Source organism: Gymnoscopelus braueri (assembly GCF_963280865.1).
Source record: "Gymnoscopelus braueri genome assembly, chromosome: 21".
Taxonomy (NCBI): domain Eukaryota; kingdom Metazoa; phylum Chordata; class Actinopteri; order Myctophiformes; family Myctophidae; genus Gymnoscopelus; species Gymnoscopelus braueri.
Window position 1 is genome coordinate 21,243,700 of NC_137623.1, and position 27,913 is coordinate 21,271,612.

The 27,913-nt window shown below is 40.5% G+C and overlaps 1 protein-coding gene across 1 annotated transcript; it reads left to right on the forward strand.

Annotated features, from left to right (window-relative positions):
- The first annotated feature begins 534 nt into the window (after positions 1 to 534).
- ncapg2 (non-SMC condensin II complex, subunit G2) lies at positions 535 to 27,770 on the forward strand. The gene is made up of 27 exons (XM_080417964.1): positions 535 to 665; positions 1,171 to 1,277; positions 2,427 to 2,633; positions 4,470 to 4,584; positions 5,318 to 5,475; positions 6,726 to 6,860; positions 7,681 to 7,775; positions 7,896 to 8,052; positions 8,796 to 8,888; positions 9,181 to 9,306; positions 11,581 to 11,760; positions 12,591 to 12,743; positions 13,306 to 13,528; positions 14,074 to 14,171; positions 14,836 to 15,006; positions 15,556 to 15,626; positions 15,765 to 15,921; positions 17,365 to 17,535; positions 18,705 to 18,821; positions 20,588 to 20,737; positions 22,310 to 22,406; positions 23,229 to 23,419; positions 24,140 to 24,283; positions 25,037 to 25,140; positions 25,711 to 25,811; positions 26,494 to 26,596; positions 27,060 to 27,770. Exons 2-27 carry the CDS (start codon positions 1,200 to 1,202, stop codon positions 27,121 to 27,123), a joined length of 3,459 nt encoding a protein of 1,152 aa, XP_080274090.1. The 5' UTR covers positions 535 to 665; positions 1,171 to 1,199; the 3' UTR covers positions 27,124 to 27,770.
- Positions 27,771 to 27,913: the final 143 nt, after the last annotated feature.

Here is a 27,913-nt window from a genome sequence, read left to right on the forward strand (position 1 = left end):
AGGGTCAAAGCCGGAAGCGATAACGAAGGGACTCCAGCTGGCGGCGCTAGAGAGAGGGTAATGCACCGCTAGAAGAGGACGAAAGAGGAGAAGAAGAAAAAGAGGGACGGACTGACGCGAGTACAGCAGTGTTGCCATGTCTGCTTATTATACTTTGACTTTGGGCTTGTTTTCCTGTAAAGTTGCTTGTAAATATTGGTGTAGTTGTAGTTGCTTATTTGGGCTTGTTTCCTAATGTTGTTTAAACCAGTGGTTCTTAAACATTTTCACATCAAGGTCTCCCAAAGTAATATGTATTTGTCTGCAGACCCCCGTCTGGAAATATTTTGTACCAGGGACCATACAAGATTTGTGTCGTTAAAATGTTTCAAAAATATTCAAAAGAATACAAATAAATCCCCAATATTTTTTGTTTGTGTGGAAAATTGCCGCGACGCGTCGCGATATGAGCTGGTAGATCTGCTATTTTGAAATAGCCGTAGCCACTAACCAGTCGCTTCTTTTGGACTTGTTTTCATAGACATGGTTGCGTGTTTCTGTCGCCAATCTGGCAACAGTGACGTACAAAACAGATTCAGAACGAATCAAAGTTTGCGCGGGCTGGCGGGCTCTCACTGTAACTGTCTGTCTGCGGTGGAATACAAGACACATCCATACAGAGCAAGGTAACTCTATAGCCTCTCTTTTGAAACATTACGTGTTTGTATAAAGAAAGAGTATAATACATCATGATCAGTTTGATGACATGCTGCTGAATAACTTAATGGTTCTATTTTAGCTGTCAGATTTAGCTGTCTGTCTGTGAACTTGTCTCAACAGCTCTGCCATGTTTGTTTACTTTGTCATGATCTTGTTGACAGTTATAGCCTCGGTGTACAGGTTTAGTTTTGATGACAGTTCACACAGTTAAGACCTTGGATCAAGACTATTATTATAGGTGTGTTTTATCTATGATACAAAAGTAAAAGTCAGTCTCGATAAAATACATCTATGATAATCTTGATCCAATCAACGACGCAACGTTGAACTATTTTATGTTATGTAAACTGTAGCCTTGGATCACTATAACATACACCTATATGATAGTCTTGATCCAAGGCTACATAACAACTAGCAATCAATATATAAAAGTATAAAGTGTATAATGTATTATGTATCCTGTGATCCCAGGCTGTCCCTCGGGGAGGAAAAATACCAACATGTCTAAACGGGAGGCGTTTTTAGACGCTGTACGCAAAGAGAATGTGGAGGACTTCCTTCATTTGATTAAACTTCATGTAAGTAACGTTATGTCTGTCATCGCAGCAGGCAGACCAGTGGTGTAAAGTAACTAAGTACATTTACTTAAGTACTGTACAATTTTGAGGTACTTTAACTTTACTGGAGTACTTTGTTTTACTCCATACAATTAAATGCAAACTTTTGCTACTATAGTTACTTCGTTGATTTTGATCCGATCTACAAGCTCACAATACTTTTACTCAAGTACATTTTGATTACCAGACTTAGACTTGTAACAGAGTGTTTCTGCATTGCAGTATTGATACTTTTACTTAAGTAAAAATTGAAGTACTTTTTCCACCACTGCATCCAGCTGTCTTCCTGTGCATGCTGTGTGTGTATATGACTGACTGAGTGACTGATAACTTGCTCCATGTGTGTCTGTTATATTTTGGTTCAGCTGTCAGACTGGGACTATTCAAGTGTTTGTCAAAAGGGAGCATATACCCTGACATAGGGCTGGGCACAGTGATGGAATAAGTACTGTACTCACATGTTTTACTTAAGTAAAAGTATCAATACTGCAATGTAGATATACTCTGGCACAAGTTAAAATTCCAGTATTCAAAATGTACTACTACAAAAGTATTGGCATCAAAGTATACTTAAAAGTACCAAAAGTAAAAGTACTCATTGTGCAGAATGTTCCGTTTCACACGTTTAAGATGTATGAAGAAGATCTTTTGAAAATAGCAGATTTGCAAGCTCACAATGCAACGCTTTGTGAGCTTGTAGATCGTCTATTTTCAAATGGCCGAAATGTATATAGGGCTGAAGTGGTTAATGTATGTTTTGTGATAATAATCAAAATCTGCAAAGTAACGGTAAAGTCAAACGGTTCTAGTGGAGTAAAAAGTACAATATTTGCCTCTGAGATGTAGTGGAGTATTGAAAGTAGTATTGAAAATTGGAAATACTGAAGATAGAATAGCCAATGTACGAGCTCACAATGCGTTGCATCTTAAATCGGTTATTTTCACTATTTCCGTATGCCACCATTGTAAAACAAAGTCTGTCTATAGATCTATCGATCTATCTATTAGATCTATCTATTAGATCTATCTATCTACTAGATCTAGTACCTCAAATACAAAATAAATACCCTGACATTGTGTTTCTGGACTGCACCTGTTTTTGTGGAGCAGAAGGAGAGAACAGACCCCTTTGACATTGGGGAGGTTGTGGAGGAGCTGCCTGCAGAGCAGAGAGACACACTGTGGAGCAGACTGGACTCGCTGCTGGAGCAGGTGCTGGCCGAGGTGCCCCCGGAGCGCTGGACCCTGACCCCGGGCCAGAAGGACGAGGATGCCAGAGAGGATGGCATGGAGGTGGATGGTGTGTCTGCAGACCCGGTGTGTTTACAGTAGAGTTGTACCAATACTGATACCGCCAGTATCGGAAAAGCTGCCGATACAGCTTAAAATGCTGGTATCGGTGATTATGCCAGAGTATGCCAGTCTATGCCATTCAGATACCACTTAATTTATCACATGATGATATATTAACATTTGCAGATATTACATTTACAGTCATATTTTGAATGCTTCAGTTGATGTTGCACTTTTATTACTGTACTATTTATATTATTATTATCTTTGGACCCCGTACTGGTCCATTTGGTTCCATTTGTACACTCTCAGAGTTGCAGACCTGCAAGGGTCAATTTGGAAGCCCCTCAAGGGACCCAGGTGGTCCCTGAACCCCATTTTGAGAACCACTGTCCTAGATCGGTACATCTCCGGTTTACAGTTTGTTGGCTTCGCAGGAATCTTTATGCTTTGCCCGAAAAGTTCTCCCGAGTCTCATAGCTGGATTTTTTTTAGTCCCACGGTGAATCGTAAATTACAAATTGTGTACAAGCTACTTCTTTCTTGCCATTTAACCCATTAAATACCGGGAACGCATCCACTTTAACCATTATTTTATACTTTGGTTTTGATTTGTGCAAATCTTTGAATATATATATATATATATATATATATATATATATTATATATATATATATATATATATATATATATATATATATATATATATATATATATATATACACATACATATATATTTTTTTTAAAGCGAACATTTTTAACTCAAATCTTTGCTTCTGGGGGGTCCCTGAAACAACATATTTTAAAATGTGGTGGTCCGTGGCCAAATACATGAAAAAGTCTGAGAACCACTGATTATACCAAATTTTGAGTTAAAAATGTTCGCTTTAAAAATATAATATATTCAAAGATTTGCACAAATGTTCATGATTTAACACATTCCATGCCAGAGTTTAATCTCATAATGTACTCACCAGTGCCAGCGTTTTATTGTTGTTTTTTTGTTTTTTTCATGTCGCCACAGACCTCGCTAAATAAGTTTAAAAGTGCGCGTTCATTTGGTTCTAAACACACAGCGGATCTGTGTGAAACGGCCAGCGAAAACAGTTTCCAAATCCGAGCCGCCATCTTGAAGATACAGCGGATCAACGCTAAACAGTGATCAGCGAGGAGAAAAACAACAACCGAGAAAATCGAGTTTTAAACAGGATCCCAGACAGGAAGCGGATACGATCGAAAAAACCGGAACCCGAATAATTCCGTTTCCTGTCTTCAAACCGGAAACGGAAATGGATCAAAAAAATTCGGAAAGTGCACCTGTGGAAATTTCAATGGGAATCGGCGGTTCGCGTAGATCTACGCGATTGGCACGCTGCGGCTTTAAATAGGTTCGCGTAGATCTACGCGATTGGCATTCAATGTGTGGCAGATCTACAAGCTATGAGCTTGTAGATCTGCTATTCTTTTCATAGCCAAAGTTTAAGATAATGGTTAAAGTGGTTAACATCTAAAATGACAGATGCTTTCCTGGTCTTAACCCATTAAGACTTGAAACGCATCTGTGTCACTTTAGATTTCTTTGGCTATTCAAAAATAGCAGATATACAAGCTCATAGCGTGGCACCGAGTGCCGCACTATGAGCTTGTAGATCTGCTATTTTTGAAAAATCTTGGGAACTTTTTTTTTTATTAAAAAAAATAAAAAATGTTAGGATTTAGAAAACATTTTTAAGAATCGCCTCAGGTCTTAATGGGTTAATAGATTAAAATAAATAAATAATCACACACCAAATACCATCACATTGATGTCCAGTGTAATAAATGAATGTATATATGGCCATCTTTTTGTACCTTTCCTAGACGCACGTCATGTCTGTTGTGGACGGCGTAGCACTGGTGGCCACTTTATCTATAAATGTCCTACAAGATGGCGACGCATATAAGGATCTCCTGGCATGTGCCGACAGGCTTCACGGTGGGTGTACTTTAATCAAGACATAGACATGCATTTGATGTTACTACTAGGGTGAGGTTATACACAGTGGTGGAAAGTGACTAAGTACATTTACTCAAGTACTGTACTTAGGTGCAATTTTGAGGTGTTTTTACTTTAGCGGCGTATTTCCAATTTTCAGTACTTTTACTTCTACTCCACTACACCTCAGAGGCAAATATTGTACTTTTACTCCACTGCAATTATTTTCAAACTTTCGTTACTAGTTACTTTGTAGATTTGGATTATTATTACAAAACAGCACTTCAGCCCTTTATACAATTGTGACGCATTGTGAGCTTGTAGATCTGCTATTTTCAAAAGATTTCTATACATTTGTAAAACTTGTGAAATGGGACATTTCTGCATAATGACTACTTTCTACTTCTGGTACTTTAAGTACATTATGATACCAATACTACTACATTTTGAATTCCGGAATTTTACTTATTTCTACATTGCAGTATTGATACTTTTAATTAAGTAAAAAATATGAGTACTTTTTCCACCACTGGTTTTACATTTGTCTAAGTCCATAGCAAATGTATTGTGCCGTTTGCTTACCTGCCTTCCACTGTTGCTAAATCCATCTAAGTTGACTGAGATGACCAAATTTCACCTTCATAAAGTTTTCATCTTATCTATTATCAAATGTCCTTGCATGAGAGTAGGTCTCTGATTTTTCTCTCTCTCTCCCCTCGTTTCTCAAATACAGATGTCCTGAGTTCACTGCCTGTGTCAGACGAGTCTCTCTACCTCCACATCCTGAAGCTGTTTGAGGCCTGGTGGAAGAAAGGCCTGAAAAAGAAGGAAAAGTTTGGCCGCACCGCATTCCTCATCTCCCTGCAGAAGTCCTTCACGGCAAAGAGATCCGTCAGTAATATGAACATGGGCCTGTGTGTGTGTGTGTGTGTGTGTGTGTGTGAACTTAACCCATGTGATGTGTCCAACCAAGTGTTTTGATAATGCAGCATGTCAATCAGGAACTTCTGTTTCAACTCCGGGGGTTTTTGTGAGTGGTGGGAAGTAACTAAGTACATTTACTTAAGTACTGTACTTAAGTACAATTTGGAGGTATTTGTACTTTACTTGAGTATTTCCAATTTCCAATACTTTTATTTCTACTCCACTACATCTCGGATCCAAATATTGTACTTTTATTCCACTACATTTATTTGAAAACTTGAGTTACTAGTTACTTTGTACATTTTGATTATTATTACAAAACATACATTACCCACTTCAGCCCTATATACATTTCAACAATTTGAAAATAGCCGATCTACAAGCTCACAATGCGATGCATTGTGAGCGGCTATTTTCAAAATATTTTTTAACATGTGAAAACTTGAAATGGGACATTTTAATGAGTACTTTTACTTGTGTACTTTAAGTAAGTTTTGATGCCAATACTTTAATTTTTACTCAAGTACATTTTGAATTCCGGACTTTTACAGAGTATTTCTGTATTTCAGTATAGTATATCAAATAGTGCTTTTTCCACCACTGGTTTTTGTCTTGAAATTGTCAATGCAAGCATACTGTTTTGCATTCCTGACAACACCGAGAAGAATGTAGTATTAATAGCTGTAGTTTTTATGCCTTTTTTTTTATATCAAATCATTTCAGCATTTAGGAAAAGTGCAGAAGAGTGACGGCTTCAACTGGGCTTTCATGCTTTTTCAGTAGCAACAGTATTAGTGCTGACTATTCGAGCGCTTCTCACAGGCACTTTAGCTCCAGCAGCGCACTTTTGGTTCCATTTGTACACTCTCAAAGTTAGGGTGGTCGTTGGAATTACAAGGTTTGAGAACGACTGATGTAGGAATAAATAAAATATCCATTAGTAATTGTTAAAGTTAGTAAGATAATAATATAAGTAAGAGTATAAAAGTGCAACATCAACTGAAGCATTCAAAATATGACTGCAAATGTTATGTTAGCATTGTAACAGAGGTGAACTTTGCTGGATCACTTTGAAGTCGTCCTAATTGAAAAGGTGTTCTTTAGCATCACGAGGTAGTTGGTTATCGGTCACAACCGACACTGATTGAAACATAAATTGGCAAAGTATTGGTATCAATGTACGCCATCATGTGCCCCTGTGTTGTGTATGTTGTCAGGGGGCTGAGATCCAGAGACTGTGGGCCCTCCATAATGTACTTCTGGGCCTGGACTTCACGTCAGAGGACAACAAGCAGATGAAGGACCTGCTGCTTCAGTGCTTCTTAAATGTCAATTACATTAATCACGATGATGTAAGTGGATCAGGGTATACAGTAGGGCATTCACCGAATATTCGAATATCAAACCGACTATTCGACTATCAAACCACTATTCGATTATTCTCTCTAAAAAAATAAAAAAAAAGTTTTAGTGGCTTTTCTACAACAGACACGCAGCTGTGAGCTCTGGTGTGACGTCAACTCGCATTCCTTGAGTCAAGTCATCAATGCCATTGAATAAAATATATAAATAAATTACAATCGAATATTCGAATGCTTATAGGTCGAATAATTCGAATGCTAAAAATCACTATTCGTGAATGCCCTAGTATACAGGATGATATCCCTGTCCATATATATTTTGCATGTAGTGTCTTTAGATGGGACGATATGACATTTTCATGTAAAAAATAATTGCGATTAACGATAATCAAAATATGCTTAAAACATGAAATGCCACTCTTGTTTAACCACTTGAACCCCCAGCATCCCTATTCTGGGGGGAACATTTGGCAAAAATAGCCGATCTACAAACGCGTTGTGTGCTTGTAGATCTGCTATTTTTGGCTAAATCGATTTGTGTAGAGTGAAATAAGAGCGTAGCAAATGCACTCTTTACAGGTCTGTTTTATCAAGTATAGAGGGTTCAAGAGGAGGGTTCAGCTCACCAAAAGCTAATTCATCCTAGTATATGACGGAGGACAATTGCACGATACATTTTAATCTCTGCGATACGATTATTGTGAAGTTTTCTTTTATCACGACAAACGATAATGACGATTATCGTCCCATCCCTTGTCTTTGCCACAGAGGCGAGCAGCCATCAGTCTGACCCATTGTGTCCTCTTAACAGGGACAGCGGTTCCTGGTGTTTCTGTTTAGATGGCATGTCAACTTCATCTGGATGATTCATGGCACCATCAAAAATCAGCTGCAGTTCTTCAGCAAGTAAGAGTTACACCCGTTAACTCAACCGAGCCATATCTGACTGAAGTTTGACTGTACTTATAATATTAGTTTCCTTCCTGCTGTTGAGGATTAAATGCTCCCATTTTCTTACTCCCTAAGAAACGTGACCGTCCGTATAGCGGACATCTACTTCCGAGCCTGGAAGAAGGCTTCTGGAGACTTCTTGGAGGAGATAGAAAGCGCCTGTATACAGGACTTAATGCAACACGCCATCCTTCTCCCCAGAGCGTCACCTGTCTACAAAAAGATCCTACAGGTAAACGTACCAGCAGTTGACGGCACAACAGAGAGCTTATTTTAGACTTCAGACCAGGAGTCTTCAACGTTTTTCAGGCCAAGGACCCCTTACCTGAGAGAGAGATGAAGCAGGGACCCCCACTACACATTGTATAAAATTGTGTCGCAGATTTTTTTTCAGAGATTTCATAGAAAGCTTCATTGACTTGTTTGACAGCACTCTCATCAGTGTTGTGTTGGATTCATGTTTATTCATGTGATTCATGTGTATTTTCAGACATGTAACCACTAAAACCGTCAATACTTTGTAAAGTTGACCGTTTACTCTGAACTTGGTCTGCTCTTTTTTCCCCTCTACACCAAACCTCTTTGCCGAAAATAGCCGATCTACAAGCTCGCAACGCCTCGCAGCGCGAGGCGTTGTGAGCTTGTAGATCTGCAATTTTTGGCTGAAGTTCTTCTCAGAATAGGGATGCTAGTTTTCAAATGGTTAATGTAAATAAAATAAAGTTCCTATCACGCAAAGATTTGGCGGCACCCCTGTAGTAACTCTGAGGACCCCCTAGGGGTCCCAGACCCCCTGTTGAAGACCCCTGCTTTAGACAAAATGAGATTTATCTGCGAAATAGATTATTTGCAAAACAAATACTATTCTTTGCCGTTTAGTTTTGTCAGTATTTCTAGTTGTGTGTGTGTGTGTGTGTGTGTGTGTGTGTGTGTGTGTGTGTGTGTGTGTGTTTACATTATATTTTCTCTCTGTAGATTATAAGCTGTTTCCACAGCAGGAAGACTGTTCCAAAGGTGGATGAGATGCTGTATAAACTCTACAAGCCCATTCTCTGGAGAGCTCTAAGTGTATGCTGATTTCTCAAGACATTGACTTTTGGTTTAATTTACACAAATTTAAAAGGGCTGCACGAGTATGACATTATAATCTCATTTAGATATTATTATTGTAACTTTCACCATGTGCAACAGTTGCCAAAAATAGATGTGTGAATTAATTGCCTACTTGAAATCAATTATTATTATTTTTTTTCCGATTAACTGTGCAGCCCTCCAATACTGTCTGTTCTACACTGTATATTATATTTCTTTCCGTGTAAAAACTAGCATGTTCAGGTAATTCATCTCTTGATTTCTGCAGGCGGCTAACTTTGAGGTGCGCACAAACGCGACATTCCTTTTCACCGACGCCTTTGCCATCCACGACCCCAGTCAGAGCAGCGAAAAGATTGACGAGACCATTCAGAAACAACTCGACATGTTGATGGTGAGCAGCACAGCAGCACAATGCAACTGTTTCCTTTGGTTATAAATAAGCAGGGTGAGGTAACAGGCAAGAGTGATGAGTAACAACGTAACCACTTAAACTGGAGTCTCTGCCAGGCCCTCTCCTTTTTTCCCCCTCTACACAAAATATTTTCGCCCCAGAATTGGGGCTGAACGATTGTGGGAAAATATCTAATTATGTTGAAATTAATATTGTACTGTATTGGATTAATGGACCAAATATTACCTTAAAACACAAGAATACCCGGTGTAGAAGTCCGTTTTGGACCCTCTCTTTAATATGATAAATTGCAGCCACGATTTGGATTTGGAAATTGCAGTTGTAGAGCCTGTACCTATAGGCTACTACTGCGAGGGGAAACTGGGTTGACTTTAGTGGACACTTGCATGATGAATTCAATGTCCAGATTTGTCTTTTTGGATATGTCGATCCATTTATTCGCATAAAGCCATTCCGATAAACATAAAACTCACTTGATAGAACATAACATTGAACGCCGCCAGCAACACACGGCATGACTGTGTGGCCTTCTCTGCACACAATCACCCACTGCCAGGTATAAATGGTAACCATAGTAACCACCCACTGACTCTGATTGACATGACGTCATTCTTATTACCAAGGCCACACCATTAATTGTTCAGCCCTACAAAGAAAAGGGACACGCTAGGGTTCATGTGGTTAGGTTACTAAATGTGTGGTGACCGAAGATATCTCACCTAGATTCATCCCAGTGCTGCAGCTACTGTACTTTGATTCAAGTTTTGACCAGTGGTGGAAAAAGTAAAATCACAGTCTATTCAGGACTGTGATTGGCCAGTGTCACATGACACATGTGCATAGCCCTATATAAGAAACCATAACTTAAAAAAACCCATAAATTAGTTTTTTTAAAGTTATGGTTTCTTCCATCATAAAGAGTGTTTCAATAAATGTATTTATTATTTGTACATGATTGGTTGACTCCATTCAGTATTGTGATTAGCTAGCAAGACACCGCCCACTTCACACAGGGTGTGATTTTTTTATTTATATAGTGTATATGTCACAGGGAAATTGGCATTCGTTGGGAAATTGGAAAGGTATGCTCGTTTTTAGGCGCGGGGCTTCGGTGCGAGGCGGGGCTTTTCGAGACAGGTTTTTTTACGCGAGGCACTCCTCCTCGCAAGGAGGAGAAGGCGCGAGGCGGGGCTTTGATGCGAGGACCAGGAGGCGGCGCGAGGCGGGGCTTTGATGCGAGGCGGACCTGGCTTTTGTTGTTCCTCCCCACATAGCAACCAGGAAGCTACGCTAGGGGAATGCTGAACACGCGTTCACACGCACACGTGATAATAGTTATTGTCCATGACGGAGGCGACTCGGGGTCTGCTAGTCGAATCAGCGCCGTTCGAGTTGTGAACCGATAGGGGGAGAATAGATCTTTTCATGGGTTACTATCCAAGACACGTGTGTGTGTGTGTGTGTGTGTGTGTATGTGTGCGTGTGCACACGCACACGCGTGCGTGTGTGTGCGCGCGCGCGCGCGCGTGTGTGGTGGGGGGCTCTAGTCTAGTGTGGCTCGCATTGCCCTCTAGTGTTGGTTCTACAGAATTGCCTGGGGGGTGAAAACGAGCGCTCCTTTTTCAATTTCCCTGGTTTTCCAATTTCCCTGTAATATATATATTGTATGTATGTATGTATGTAGTAAAAGTATCAATGTATGTATGTATGTATGTAGTAAAAGTATCTATGTATGTAGTAAAAGTATCAATGTATGTATGTATGTATGTAGTAAAAGTATCAATGTATGTATGTATGTATGTAGTAAAAGTATCTATGTATGTATGTATGTATGTAGTAAAAGTATCTATGTATGTATGTAGTTAAAGTATCAATGTATGTATGTATGTATGTATGTATGAAGTAAAAGTATCAATGTATGTATAAAGTAAAAGTATCAATGTATGTATGTATAAAGTAAAAGTATCAATGTATGTATGTATAAAGTAAAAGTATCAACACTGCAATGTAGAAATACTCTGTTACAAGTAAAAGTCCGGAATAATTTTTTTTCAAGAGTAAAAGTACAAACGTATTGGTATCAAAATGTACTTAAAGTACCAAAAGTAGAAAGTACACATTATGCATAAGGTCTGGAAACTCGTAAAGTATTTACGTCACAATTGTACTTGAGTAAATGTACTTTAGTTACTTTACACGACTGGTTTTGATGTGTTGCTGATGTTATACACGTGTGTGTTTGTGTGTTCTCAGAGCCTCCTGGATGACGTCCACCCATTGGTACGCTCCACAGCGACGCTGGGTGTGTGTAAGATCCTGGCCAAGTTCTGGGAGGTCCTTCCCCCAGCCATCATCGCTGACTTCATAAAGAAGCTGCTGTCGGAGCTGGCCAATGACAGCAGCTCCCCAGACGTCCGCGCCACTGTCTTAAAGGTGGGTAAAAGAAATACAAGCGTCTCCCTCCATTCCCTGGCTTTGGAACCTGGTGGTGTATATTATTATCCAGGAGAGTAACACAAGTAGGGATGGAACGATATGGAAATTACATGTCCCGATTGTTGTGGCAAAAATAATTGCGATTAACGATATTGAAATAAGAGCGTACCAAGTGCACTCTTTCCAGGTCCGTTTTATCAAGTATAGAGGGTTTAAGTGGTGCTGAATTTGCAGCTCAACAAAAGCTAATTTATCCTAGTGTATGACAGTGGACGATTTCACGATAAATCTAAATCTCTGCAATACGATTATTTTGAGCATTTTTTTTTAATCACGAGAATAACTTATCGTCCCATCCCTAAGCACAAGTAGTCTTACAGACTTTTGATATTTACCTCCCCAAGGTGAAACTAAATCCTGTCCAGATACTTGCTAGGCTCCTGGCTGTGCAAGCTTTCATCAGTTCCAGTAGCATAAGTAGGCATTGCTTGTTTTTTTTCGTATTTTTGTATTGCCCACGGAGGGACGTTATTGCCATTGCAAACAGGATTTGCAGGAGCGGTACTGTTGCCCGCTGGCCAAAATTGTAGGTATTAACTTTTTGACTCTACAAGTACAAGCTCACACACAAATTAGGGAAAGCGTAACAAATCATACCAGGGGCTCGAATTAAATATTTTAGCTGGCCCTCGTTAAGTGATGCGAACTGATTAGCATTAACCCCCGCTGCTAACAGGATTTGCATGAGAAACTCTATTGGCACCTGCTGGACAGGCTTATTGCAATGATAATTCATGGTTGGTTTGTTGTTTTGATGTGTCCTCCAGTGCGTGGCTATCATCCTGGACAATCCTCTCAGTCACCCACTGATGGAACAGCTCCTCCCTACTCTGAAGTTCAGCATTCACGATAAGTCTGAGAAGGTCCGTGTGGCGTTCCTTGACTTGCTCATCAAGGTTAAGGCAGTGCGAGCTGTCAAGGTGAGTGTGGGTGTTTTTGAGCATTATGTGGCATATTGTGGCATAGTGTATACCTACCTATTTATATAGTTATTGTTTATATATGTGTGGCTGTATATATTTTGGAATCCATATGCTTTTGTAATGAATATTTATTATTTTACCTTTAGTTTATTTCAGTTCGTGACCCCCCCAAAATAAATCATATTTAAATTGGGGACCACCCAAAATTACATTACATTTAGTTTAACTCCACTGATAAATATTGTAAAAATAGCAGATCTACAAGCTCCGTTGTGAGCTTGTAGATTGGCTATATTCAATTTTTTTGCCTCTTTTGACTATTTTTTTATATAGTATAGTTGGTTGATTACTTTTGATGCAGTAATGATATTTTTTCATTCATTTTTTCTTTAGGTATTAAAGTGGTCTTAAAAGTCATTAAATTGTCACTTTACTGTCATCTGGGCACCCCTCCAAAATCATGTGGGGACCCCCCTGGGGGTCCCGACCCTCAGGTTGAGAACCACTGGACGATAGCTTAACTCTGGCTCTCTCTCCTCCTGCTCCCTCCTGTGTTCAGTTTTGGGATGTGTGTAAGATGGAACACCTCCTGGCTCGCCTGGTCTCCGACTCGCCGCCGGTCTCCAGGCGCATCGTCAACCTCGTGTTCAAGTCCTTCTTTCCCGTCAACGAGCCGGAGAAGGTCTGGGCCGTCCGGTGCGTCAGCTTCCTCCAAACCAACCACAAGGCTGCCAGGAAGTTCTATCAGTACGCCCATTTATACACAGCCCCCACCAACATAGGTGAGTCTGCAGTCCGGGGATATACTGTACTGCCCCTACAATGGCACACAGCACTAACACTAACTAACTACTTTCTGTGTGCTTTAAATGTCATTAAATTGAATTTCTTGGCCTGGTGTCTATACAATTTAAATAACACAACATACTATAAAACCTTTTCTCATCACACAATATAATACGATGTTTTTTCATTGCTTTTTGGGTTTTTGATGGATTGAATACTTTTTTAGACAAAAATGTAAACGGCACGAGGTACAGTCAGACGGATAACACAAAAAAGTCTGGGGGACGCATTTCCAATGTGTTCAATTCATCAACATAGTATAAAACAATAAAATGAATACTATCAACAAATATCCGGTCCAGTGCCAATAATACTGTATATCCAGCTTTCTGCCATAGCCTAGTGCAGATGACATAACCATCCTTTTGATCCTTTAAAGCACTTCTGCATTTGCACAGTTTTTGTCGTTTGACTATTGCTATTCTATGACCTTTTGAGCAACTCGCCGTTCATATATTTTGCTTTCCTTTTTGTTCCTCAGTGAAGCTGATGCTGGGTATTCGGCGCATTCTGAACAAATGTGTAGCGGTACACGGGGACGTGAGTGAGCTTAACGAAACCAACAAGGAGAACAGCATCGTAAGACAGAGCAATTTATTTAATTTAACACTACTCTGCAAAATGATTCTGTATGGTGGATGTGTGCATGTTTCTTTACACTATACTCTTCCTGGGCTCCACACATAACATAGCCTCGATCTCCAGGCTTTTATTGTTTAGTGTTGCTAAAAAATAAAAGCCTGGCCCAGCCCGTCGGTGTACTCGGTATGAGGAAGTGTTTCACTTCCCAACCAACCAGAGTGCAGTGGGCGTCGCTCGTAATGTTGTGTTAACGGGGCGGGGGTTGACGGACAGATCGGTGAACCAATGGGATCAGCCGCAATCTCTCGCCGGCTCTTTACACCCGCCCCTCTATACACGAAATCAGGAGCGTTGGGGCAGTCTACACATAACATGACAAAAAATGAAAAAAATACATTTACAGATATTAAGACGTTTACAGACTAATTTACTAAACTCCTCCAGGGGTATATGATATTCCAAATATGCAAAGTGGTTCCACTAACAAACTGAACCGAAAGCCCACATTTTAGCTTTTGACTCTTGAAACTTCACTTGGTGGTACACTAATAAATACTGATTGGAGCAGAATAATTGTTTTGCTGATCACCAGTGGCAAAGCACCTTGGGAGCTACAGCAGTATTATATTCACACACACACTGTATATTCTGGTCTTTGCAGGGTGAGAATCCTCTGTCGGTGGAAAACCAGACCCTGGTGGCCGGCCTCCTGGAGGTTGTGGTCATCTTGTGGAAAAGTGTCCAGAAGGCCCTGGAGAAAAACATTGAGTCCAAGACGTACACCGCTGACAAGTTCAGCAGGGTCATGGTCAAGTACTTCCATGTATTCACGGTAAAATCATGGTCTTATGGTTTTTATCCACTTAAACCCTATATACTTTGTTCTGCAAGAAATAGCAAAAAATACGCATTTTTTCTTTTTTACCCCCTTTTTCTCCCCAATTTAGTCGTTATGCCAATTAATTCCTCCAACATGTCTGTGTTGTCACTGCTGTTGTATCCTACTGACTCACCTGCCAGTGAGGAGCCCCCACACGGAGGACGTAGGGCCTTCGTTCTACTCCTCCCGCCCAACACTCCCTGCTGACAGGTGCCGCCCCAGCCTGTAAGAGTATGTGTAATGACCAATGTCACCCTCCCCGCCCGGCTTCCCTCCCCCGAACACGGGCCAATTGCGTTCGCTTAGACCCCCGACAAAGCCTCTGCTATTTTTGTATCACTTTTTTTTTTTTCAAGGAAAATGTTTGCCTATAATTACATCACACCAAAATAGGGAAGCCAGGCTGAAAGTGGTTAACGGTGATTTTTGGGGATGCTTTTTAACCGTTCAAGAAAGTCATTCTGTTTCCTTTCTCTAATGCATCCCTCCTTTTCCTTTCAGGATGAGCCCTGCACTGTTGCTCTGACATTCTTGGCCTCTCTGATGCCCCCAGCTGCAGTTCCAACATTCAGGTGAGAGCTCTTGTTTGTGTCTTTGTCTTCTCCTGGATCTCTCGTATCCGTCTTGTCATCTCCTCCTCCTGTCTATTTGTCTCTGCTTCCTTGTGTGACCTTGTGGTCGTAACGCACACCTGTGTCGTGTGCTCCCAGTTGCGGAGTCCTGTCCAGGTTGAGGAGGATGGAGCCTGGAGCTGTGCCGGCCGATTACAGCCACATAATAGACTGCGTGTGTGGCTGGGGACAGGCCCGTGACATCATCGAATTCATCACCGACTGGCTCAGTAAAGCCTTGTCCAACAAGACGGCGGTGAGTCAGCACAACACCTGCAGCTTGATTTGACCCTTGAGATAAAGGGCTGTGCTCGCTTATCTGCTTATCTTTGTGCTTCACAAAATAGAGACAGTTGGCATGCCCCAGCAGCTCAGCAGATTAACGCTTTGACCGTAGAACTGTCACAATTATTACATAATCGCCTAATCTCAATTATTTGAGTCATAATCATATTCATTTCCATGTTGAATAATATTGGAAATGGCAGATCTGCAAGCTCAAAACGTGACACGATGTGGAGCGTTTTGAGCTTGAAGTATAAAGTTATTAAATTATCTAAGTTCTCTGCCTGTGTGCACCTTTTTTGTTTATGAAGCCTAAAAGCCTAAACAGAAATGTTATTTTTATTCATAATGTTCCTGTTTTTATCGACAAACGCAATTAAATAATTAATCAATTATTTGAGCGACAATTATCGTCAAGCAAAATTTCATAATTTTCATAATGCGTAGATGTATTCATTTTCACAGCCATCTACCAGAGATTGGCAATATAATCGATATGGCATTGGCAATATATCGTGATATTTTATTTCCCAATACTGTATCGATACTCCAGGCCGTAGTATCGCAATACTTTTGGAGAAAAGTATGCATGTTCCCATGCATAGAAACCGATGGTAGAAGTCCGGTTCTCACACTCCGCTCCTCTAGATGTCGCTGTACTAGCTAGTTCGCCTTCCAGTGATTCATCTCAATATATATCGCAATGTATCGTGATACAATCGAATCGTGACCCAAGTATCGTGATGCTTATTGTATCGTGAGGTTCTATTGCCAATACCCATCACTACCATCTACTTTGTTGGGGGACTCTGTGATACTTATCACCAATAATACCATAAATAAGTTAACCAACACATCTTCATATCAAACAAACAAGTCACAGAGATTGATGCATCCTCTTCTGTATTTGACATGGAAGCACAACATTGCTATGGTTTGAAATGTCCATTCTATGCGTTGATTTATATGACTTCATGTCATCCCTTCTCTGCCTTTGCTTTCCTTTCCTTTACTGTGCTATCTAAATGAAACAAAAAAAGCAATTAAAATAAGCTTGACAAGTAAATGGTGGACTTCTCTGAATTTGATGAAGTGTTCATTTTGTGCCTCTCAGCCACTATGCTACCAGCGCGACCTCATCAGAAACTTTAATTCTGTTTGGTTGGCTCTTACTCCGCCGGGCCTGGGGGTAGGAATGCAAATGTCCCAGCCGATGTATTGGGCTGACGCAGCATCGCTCATCACTTAAAACACGCTCACCTCTCGTTCACATTGCGAGCAAGGCGGCTCAGCCTGTGGTGAGACACTCGCTTGTGCTTAAGCAGACCGCCAGGGTCATTCAGATAACTCATCCAGTTTTATCCAAGCATGCATCATCACAGTGGCTTAAAAATGTCTTCCTATCGAACTACAGGGCAAAGATGATAACCGGCGTACGGTCCGAATCCAGGAGACGGAGGAGGCCAAACCGGAGTTGGCGCTGGCGTACCTGGAGTATATGCTGAGTCGTAAGTCGACTCGGGAGGGTCTGCTTCTGAGCCACGGACCACTGAAGCAGCTCCACAAAGTCCTTGAGGCTTGGAGGGTATGTTGGTGGTTTACCGTTCATTACCATTTCATTTCCTCAGTCATGCTGTAAACCTTACATCGCCATACTATAGAGTACTGAAGTCCTGACTCCTGATGTCAAACCCATGTCCACAGGAGTGAACATTTTGTCTGTTTTTCCCATTCAAAATCTACAGGATTTTGAATGGGGAAAAACACAAAGACTACTACTTATATTGTACTTTATAGAGTACAATATATATTATACAGTATGTATGTATAATTAGGCCTGTCACAATGATTACATAATCGTCTAATCACAATTATTTGAGATAATCGCAATTATTTTTGCATATAATGCATGTCATAATAATCGTTTCCATGTTGGAAAATGTTCACACATTTTCATATATTAAAAAAAGTTGAAATACCAGATCTACAAGCTTACGCGTTGTAAGCTTTTAGATCAGCTATTTCTGCTTTTAATAAAAATACATTTATTAAATATGTCAATAAGTTCTTTGGATGTTTCAGTTATTTGTCATATCTGCCCTGTGCAATTTTTGATTATAAGCCTTTAAACTAAAGGCTTCATAATATGTTCCAATATGTTCATGAAACACACAATTAAATCGTTAATCGCAATTATTTGAGTGACAATTAATCGTCAACTTAAATTTGTAATCGTGACAGCCCTATGTATAATGTATATCATTATGCGTCTCCGACCAAGTGGAGCTTACTATATCATCGTGCTTGCGGTGTGTGTCTGTGTGTCTGTCTGTCCCATATTTATGGTCTCTTTCCGTCTGTGTTCACGCTCTCATTCTCTCATTGGCTCGCCGGCGAGAGATTGCGCCTGATCCCATTGCTTCACCGATCTGTCCGTCAACCCCCGCCCCGTTAACACAACATTACGAGCGACGCCCACTGCACTCTGGTTGGTTGCGAAATGAAACACTTCCTCATACCGAGTAACCTCGCATCACCAGTCTTTCCACCTCCGAGTACACCGACCCGCTGGGCCAGGCTTTTATTTTTTAGCAAAACTAAGCAATAAAAGCCTGGAGATCGAGGCGAATCTGCGTTCGCCTCCAGCGTTCGCGCGTCTTACTTGTTTATACTATATAGACAGACATACATGTTATAGTCAGGTATGCTTACAGGAGAAGATGCATGAACTTATGTGACTGTTTGTTTCAACAGTCAGTGCTGTTTGCTCATCTCAGCTCCGCGGAGACGGATCCTGGTTATCCCACTGTAGAGACGGCCCTGAAAGCCTTAGCGCTCCACGGCCGTCTGAGTATTCATCTGCAGCATGACGTGAGTTAACTCCCTTACAAGTCCATTTACATTCCTGTCCCTTTTACATTCCTGTGTGCACAAAATAATAATTTATCCTATTTTGCACTACAAGGTTACTGATGACTTAGTCCAAAGTACCACAGTACTAGTTTTTGTCCAGTGTTTCTCAAAGTGGGTGCCGTGGCACCTTAGGGTCCAGGCAGGGTGCTTCCGAATACTTTGTTAATATTTGGAATTAATCAATTTCACTTCAGTTTAACCACTTAGACCCTCTACACTCTGTAAAACGGATACCGAGTTGCGCTGTACTTGGTTGCATTCTTTTTCGATTTACACCAAATCTCTTCGCCAAAAATAGCAGATCTACAAGCTCACGACGCGTTGTGAGCTTGTAGATCGGTTATTTTTGCCGAATGCTTCCCCCAGAATAGGGATGCTGGGGTTCAGGTGGTTAAACATCAAGTATAAAGTTATTTTCAATCTATCCTAATGGAAACAGATATTCTCTTAAATATTCTTCGTGACTGTATCTCAGGGGGAAAGATTTACATATTTTCGTCCCGTAATATGACATATATGTAAGGTTCTATAAATTAACAATGTAATTCAGGCGTGCCGTGGATGAAAAAGTTATTTACAGGGGTGCCTTGAGCCAAAAACGTTTGAGAACCTCTAGTGGTTAGAGAGACCATCTGGTAAGCAGAAGGTCACCAGTAGGCCTCCAGACTCTGGTCTATGTGTCGCAGTGTCCCTGAGCAAGACACTTAACCCCCTAACAGCTCCCCCCCGAGTGCTCATCGTGACCACCTGAGCAGCCAACAGCTGGGTGAAGCTGAAACTGAACTTCCCCCACGGGATTAACAAAGGTTTCCCTTTCAACCAAATTGTGAAAAAGTTTTAGTATACATTACTGCTACAGAAAGTACTTGATTAAACTAAATACATAATGTATATACTTTTTTTTAAAAGATATTTATTTGGCTTTTTCTGCCTTTTTATTGGATAGTATTAGTGAAGAGAGACGGAAAACGGGGAGAGAGACACAGGGAATGACACGCAGCAAAGGGCGTCGGGCTCGGGACTCGAACCTTTGACGCGCTGTCAGGCTACATTGAGCCTAAGTGTACGAGAATTTTACAATTAAACAATTAAAAGTATGCATAGTTTTGTTATACGTTGTTCTTTTTCTTGTTTTATTAGGATCCTAATTAGCTGATGCATAGCATCAGCTAGTGAGGCTCATCAGGAGTGAGGCATGTCTTCTATGAAAGCACATCATGCACCGAAAATAGGTGCATAATCTTCAAGCTCTGTGACGTGTTGCAAGCTTGTAGATTGTATTTTCGGTTATTCGTTATTTTAAGATGAAAGAGTATTTGAAGTGGTCAAACTAGCAAAAATAATGAAAACAAATCCTAATGATCAAAAGCAAAGGTTAAATCTGCAATTTCTTCAACTGGTTGGCTGTATGGCTACCAAAACATCATAATTCTACATATTGTGGCTAGTTGTTTATGAAACATAGCACTAGTGTGTAATGGGCACGCTGTTGTCAATCATGAGATTTAATTTTGCTTTAATCCATGATTAAAAAAACATGACAAAAAATAAAAACTAGAACATGACGGAAAGAAAAAGACATTTACAGACATGTAAGATTACAGACATTTTACGGTCATTAGCATTACTATCTTAAAGTAAGAAGTAATTTTACATGAAGGATGTACGTAAATGACATGAAATGGGACATTTTTAAAGGTTTTTCTTTTGTTTGTTCCTTTCAGGTGTCAGAGGGTCGTGACTACCTGCAGTCTGTAGAGCACATGGCCTCATGGGTGACAGAGAGGGTGCTGCCCTTCCTGGCGGCTCGCCACAACGAGGGAGACGACACTGAGCCAGACACACAGCTGGACCTGGCCAGACAGATAGTGGAGGTGAGTTCTATTTAGTATCCTGTAGGGCAGTGGTTCTCAGCCTTTTTCACGCCAAAGGACCCCTAAATTGAAATGCATTTGGCCGCGGACCCCCATCTAAAAATGTTTTGTGCCGGGGACCCCCAGAAAAGAAGATTTGTGTTAAAAAATTGCAAAATTCTTCAAACACTTCGAAAGGTTCAACAATAGCAGATGTACAAGCTCACAGCGCGGCACGAAATAGCCGATCTACATGTGCACAACGCCTCGCTTTGCGAGGCGTTGTGAGCATCTAGATCTGCTATTTTCAAAATGTTTGCCTCTAATATTTGACAATTTGGCCAATGTTTAAACATTTTTGCTAGTAAAGTTTGTTGATTACTTTTGACGCAGTAAAAGTTCTTAAATTGACACTTAAGAAATGTACAGATACCCTGTATACTATACACTCATACTGTATGTTGGTTTGTTTGCTGTTGAGTGAGAAAACAATGTTGCACATTAACACATTGAGTGCCAAAAATGGTCCGGACCATTTTTGGCCCTTTTTTTTTCTTTAAATGTCATGGTATTTTTTCTTTACAACTTTGAAAAAATATGTTTTTATTGTGATACCGATTCATAGGAACTTAATGTTGGTTCCACTGATCCGAGCCAGAACACAAATATGTTGAACACGCTCTGAAATGCACACAGCCCACCCATCTCACCACTTATTTCTTTTCAACAACTTTTTTTGCACCACTTGAGATTGTAAATCCATATGCACTGCTAACAATCAATATGGTACTCAAAGCTTTTCAACAGCCAGCCAAACTGTCAGCATATGCAGAAGATAATTGTTGTGATCGATGGTTGTGTAGAAATAGTGCAGAGACATCAACACAGCTGGACACCTCTCTCTCCAACTGTAGTCACTCAGCAGGTGCAACCAAGATGCTCCTATATGTTATCCAGCCAGTCAAGTTCACCTGAAAAACGTTTTAAGTCTTACAAATATTGTGCATTGAATTGCAGCGTTCAAAAGTGTTGTCTTTTTGCTCAACAATGGCTAACCCTCCTCCCCAATGCCTGTCCTTCACAGTACTGTATGTAAAAACGATGGACTGTTGCTGTGGTTTTATTAGCGTGATGTTTTTCTTTTGTACTTCAGCTTCTATTATAACACGCCGTGCTGCTTTTTAGACTTTTTCTAGATTGTTCCACTTCAGTCGACATTCAGTACAGGCCTGCCTCCCACTCCCACTTCCATATTATTCCGCTTGTATGTATTCCGGTGTATTTCCTTATTTGTGCCATTACTCTGTCACCTCATGGCTGCTTGATCAGATATTTGAAACAGCCGCTCCCCCCCCTCTCTAATAGGATGTACAATTTAGCCACAATGCATAAGCAGTGTTTTAAGTTTTAGTTTTTCCTGCATAGAGGAGTTTTGTTGAAGAGGAGAAATGTTCCAGAGCACTATTCACTGCCTGAGTGTGAAAAATGCTCTTTGGAATTTTAGGAATTACCACTTAAGTTTTTCACTTGTTTGGTGTAAAAAAAAGAGACGTTTTTTTTTCCTGTAACATTACTGTGATATGTTTCTACCAGATCTTTGCAACAGTCTGCCGAGATGCCATCCTGGTTTTAGGGGACGAAGAGTTCAAGTTTCAAATCCTCCACTTGTGCTCTGGCATCCTTCAGTCAGGTAGGTGTCTTGCTCAGCAAGTCTTTGGTCACAGATGGAAAAAAAAGACTTGAATAGGGGAACAGTAGCTGTGTCTCAATTTGCGAGCTGAATTTCTAGACAAGAAAACTCAAAAGTAAAACTGGTGTCAGAAATTGGTAATGATGAATCCTTCTGCGGAAGCCGTTCGGTTCGGTTTGGGCCTCAGCCTAGCCTTCTAGCATAGAGCATCCGCACACTCGGACCTGTTCAAAGGTCTTTTAACCCTTTAAACCGGGGAAAGTATCCGTGTCATTTCAGATTTTAGTTATAGTCTCTGTCGGGTGGAAACCTCATATGTCCCAAACTGTTACTTTTCAGGATTCAAATTCAAAAGTAGCAGAAGTAGCGGATCTACAAGCTCGAAACGCCTCGCTTCGCGCCGCGTTTCGAGCTTGTGGATCTGCTACCTTTGATGCTTTCGTGTGACTCTGTAGTATGATCAAGTAGGGCGTTAATTTACGAGAAAAATTTGAGATAAAAAATTGAGATAAAAATTGAGATAAGAGGTTTCTACCCGACAGCAACATACTGCAGGTTTTTCAGAGAACTGTTAGGATTTAGAATCAGGCTCAGGTCTTAATGGGGCTCAGGTCTTAATGGGTTAATGCAAGATCTTGAGATGTTCTTATTCACCCGTTTCCTAGGCTGTGTGCACTTCCTGTCGATTTGATCCAATGAAACTGGTCAGATGACCAATGATATCCAATGAAATCGACAGGAAGTGGAAAACACACAGCCTAGGAAACGGTGAATAAAAAGTGTGTTAAAAAGTGTTCATGATGTGTGTGTTTGTGTTTCCAGAGAAAGGCTTCCTGTGCGTGCCCCTGCTGCTGTCTGTCCTGAAGGAGGTGGCCAGGACCGACGTACCCGATGCCTCAGAGGAGCAGGAGGACCCCGCGACTGTCATTCTGGGGGTGGTGGCCAGCATCTTCCAGAAGATCGTGGAGCTGCTCTCTCGCCGTCTCAGGAAAGACCCAGAAGGGGGAAAGGAGGTGTGTTAACCTGTGCTGATGAGATTTTTCTTTCTATTTTATACATTTATTTCTGGGTAGAGTTTTTTTTGACTGAATTGATTGAATACTTTATTAGCAGTTTGCAAAAAAAAGCACAGGAAAGTACAGTTCAATACAAGGTCTGCTAAGAGGATTTTAAACCCAAGAAAGCACTATGGCTTGTTTTCATTGGGGTCCTTTGTACTCAATTCATTGAAACATTAATGACAGACAAATATACGCTACTATGAAAAACATCATATAAACAGTTTGAAAACAAAAATATGTACAGTAAACTGTTCGAGGGGGGGGGGGGAGGGGCTAGGCTTTGACTTTTACAGGGGCCAGTTTCCAATTGCAGACACTTTTTTTTTTTTTTTTTGAGCGGTTTTGAAGGAGAGTAGGGATTCACACTCCTTTACGACTGTTGAGTAAAGCCTGATTTATAATAGGTTCTTGGTTGCACCATCAGGTCGATGTTCAAGCTCACAACACGTCACACTTTTTTTGGTGCGAGACACCGCAGAGCAGCTCGGTATAAATCAGGCGTAACCTGTAATGTATATTTACATTGATGTATACTAGTCAACATTTGAGCACAAAGGTTGTGTAATTGGTATTTGCACGTAAAGAAGTCACAAACAAGAAGTCCTTGTTTGTTATTAGAGAAATTACGTCAGAGTTGACTTCTATTGTGAGCCTCTCTTCTTTGTGTTCTAGTTGTGCGACTCAGCAGTGCCTGGCCTGGCAGACTTCCTCCAAGTGGTGCAGAGCTGTGAGGGAAAGCCTTCTAACCCTCTGAATGACATCTTCTCCACCGTCTTCGCTGCCGTCATCGTGGAGAGCCAGTATGTGCTCCAGAAGGTGGGAGAGATTTTTTTTTTTACTTAAGTATATTTTGATGCCAATACTTTTGTACTTTTACTCAAGTACCAAAAGTAAAAGCACTCATTATGCAGAATGTCCCATTTCACAATTTTTCAAATGTATGGAAATCTTTTGAAAATAGCAGATCTATAAGCTCACAATGCGTCGCATTGTGGGCTTGTAGATCGGCAATTTTCAAATGGCAGAAATGTATATAGGACTGAAGTGGCTAATGTATGTTTTGAAAGAAATCTACAAAGTAACTAAAAATTTCAAATAATTGTAGTGGAGTACCGGTAAAAGTATTTGTCTCTGAGAAGTAGTGGAGTAGAAGTAAAAGTATAGAGAATTGCAAATACTCCAGTAAAGTAAAAGTACCTCCAAAATTGTACTTAGTTACTTTACACCACTGGAAAATACCCAACTCAAAACTCTGTAGAAATAAGCCCCTCACTTCCAGAATGACCTTGACAGTCTCTGAAAAAAGAATCCTCATTATAATTAGGCCTACATGTTTCCATATCACTATATATAGCATTATAGCTTTTTACCTGAATTGGCAGCATGCATTTAGATTACAATAATGAGGGACTTGCTTTGTTACTTTTATGTAGATTCTAGATCAATAAGATAAATTCCCTGGACGATACACACTACAGTGGGAGCCCCCCAGCACTTAACTCTACAAACAAGCAGATTGCTGCTTTCTCCCTTGGTTTTAAAATTATGTTCAATCTATATCTTTTAAAGATTTCCCATCCTGAAGGGGTGATGGTCCCGGAGACCGTGGAAGAACTGCGTCCTCTGTCCAGCGTCTTGCTGGCGGCTGTCCTCAAAGCACCCGATGTTACCAGGTAACTGCCATTACTCCAGGTTCAGGTCATTTTACAGATCAGTTCTTCCATAAATCAGAAGATTTGAAAGAAATGTAGTTAAGTTGTGCTCAGGGGGGGGGAAGGCAATAGACACTCATTTAGCTGTCACAACACATGGATTAAAGTTCTCAGTCACCACGACTGATTTCAGTAATTTGGATTCCATAGAAGTCAGCATGTCTTCTATGGAAGCATGTTGCACAGCTAAAGTAGAATATCCACAAGCTCTCAATGCATCTGTGACGCATTGAGAGTTTGTAGATATTCTACTTGTGTTTATTATTTTAAGATGAGAGCATTTAAAGTGGTCAAACTAGCAGTATATGCAGAAGCATCTTCCATAAAACCCTAATGGTCTCAGATATCTCATTAAAGCCTCAATCTGTGATTTCTTCCCCTGGTTGGCAGTATGTAGAACAGCGGGAACAATGCACATATTACATATTGTGTTAATTGTTTAGGAAACGGTGCTAGTGTTGTGGGCTCCTTTCACACTGTTTCACAAATTTCAGTCGTGGGCTTTTATAGTTTTTTTTTTCTCCTTTCCAGAGCCTTTTTGACAGAGATTGACAAGTTTCTGGAGTCTGAGCCCATCGACAGTCTGATTGAATTGGCTGCGGTCCTTCACATCTTATCTGTCATCAGCCACAGTGAGTTCACATTGACCACAGTTGCGCTGCCGTCATTTTACTCGTGTCGTACTCTGAGGGAGGTGGGCGGTGTGTGACATAAGAGTAAAATGGCCGCCGTGTTAACCATTTGAACCCTAGCGACCCTTTTCTTGGTGGAAATAGCCAACCTACAAGCTCACAGCTTGTGGGTTTATAGATCTGCCATTTTCAGCAAAGATATTTGGTGTAGAGGGGAAAAAGAGCAGACTAAATACAGAGCCATGGTATTGAGGGGTTAAGTGGGTAAGTAATGTCTGAAAATACACAGTATTCAACATAGTACAAAGAAAAACATGAATTGTCACAAAGCTGATGATAGTGCTGTCAAGCAAGTCTATGAAGCCAACTATGAAGTCTGAAAATGTTTTGTGCCAGGGGCCCCCAGGAGAGAAGATTTGTGTTCAATTTAAAGGAGGGGGGGCCTAGTATAGACCCCCGGGGGACATCTGTCAAAGAAGTGTATATAGGGGTTTTAAGTGGTTAATACGGTCTATAGGGTTTTTAAGTGGTTAATACGGTCAATAGCGTTCAAGGCATTCACAGTTTAGTGGTGCTGTCGTCATTGTTATGTCTGTAACAAAAACAGGAAAAAAAATCTCTTTTGGATCGCTTTGAAAAAGATGTGGGTCAAAAATAAGACGTGTGTGACTGTACATTTCAGCGGGGAAGTTCAAAGCAGGTTTGAAGAGCGCAGCGCTGTCTCTGCACAGGAGGCTTCAGAATCATTCTGCCATCACAGCAAACCAAGACGGAGACATCCCGAGGTAAGGGAACAAGATTGTTCACTCCAACATCTAAGTTGTTTTCTTTTAACTGAAGTATGTACTGTACTGTACAGCAGTGGTTCTCAAACCTTTTCATGTCAAGGACCCCCAAATTGATATGTATTTGGCTGAGAACCCCCCCCCCCCCATCTTAAAAAGCAGAAAATAAGATTTGTGCAATTCAAAATGATTCAGTGAGCTTGTACATCTGCTATTTTTGAATAGCCAATGTATGAAATATGGATAAAGGGGTTAAAATGATTGATGCTGTATTAGCACATTTTTTGCTGGGAATCCCCTGGAACCCCCTCAAGGACCCCCTGGGGGTCCCCCGGACCCCACTTTGAGAACCACTGATTTACAGCGTATATATTTCTATATTTTCTTTACCAATGAAAAATAGGTGTCGTTTGTATTTTGTCTACATGAGTTGTAATGAATTGTCACATCTTTCTCTCTACAGGGCCATTTATGCTTCTGCAGTAAAGAAGTTGAACGACATTCTGGATATACAATCTTCCCTCTAAAATGTTGGGCCTGTTTCGCTTAATCGCCATATTTTATGTCCTGTGTTGTTGGTGTTTGGTGGTTTTTTTTCTACACTATATGAATTTGTACACTATATTAAAAATAACATAATAAATAACTTTGTGCATCCGCAAAACCTCCCTGGACATTTACCTTTCTTGTGTGTGAGCTTCCCCTTTGCCTTTCCATTATTGTTGCTTGCATACTGTAAAACAGGATTGGTAATGACTATTGGCTAAACCCCAGTTTGATATCGAACGTTCCCTTAAGAAAAATGTGTTATTGGATTTGTTGTGCACTTTTACTGTTGGCATACATGCATGAGCAATAGCAGTTGGAGATCATTTTATTACGGTCATTGAAATGTGGAAACATTCACCATGACAAAGTTAAATACCTTTTCGATAAGAAATCTAATTTGTTTGTGGAAATGTACTGCTGTTTTCCGTCTCCTAATCTGATGTCAACATTGCAGCGCACCATTTAGAGTGAATTGTGGCTCAGAGAGTACCCACATTACCTACAGTATTATTGTTAAATTAATATTTTTTTGCATTATTATAGAGAACCCTTGGCTGTAAAAGTTTAAACAAATGTTCAATAATAATAAAGCAACAGGCATAGATACACAGACTAGAGTCTATCCAGGTAGCTGCAGAGTACGGGCAACTGGGTGGTCCTGCTGATGTTACCTTTACAAATGTAATAGTGAAGAAAGGGCCACACACTCATAGCCACAATGCAGGATAATTTATTAAATGAATACCAACATTTCGACCTGGAAAGGTC

Bases quoted from the DNA above. Each gene is read 5' to 3' on its own strand.
- ncapg2 (XM_080417964.1), top strand. From the start codon at position 1,200: ATGTCTAAACGGGAGGCGTTTTTAGACGCTGTACGCAAAGAGAATGTG. The intron at 2,634-4,469 runs GTGTGTTTACAG...TACCTTTCCTAG, and splicing joins ATGGTGTGTCTGCAGACCCG to ACGCACGTCATGTCTGTTGT. The intron at 12,744-13,305 runs GTGAGTGTGGGT...TCCTGTGTTCAG, and splicing joins AGGCAGTGCGAGCTGTCAAG to TTTTGGGATGTGTGTAAGAT.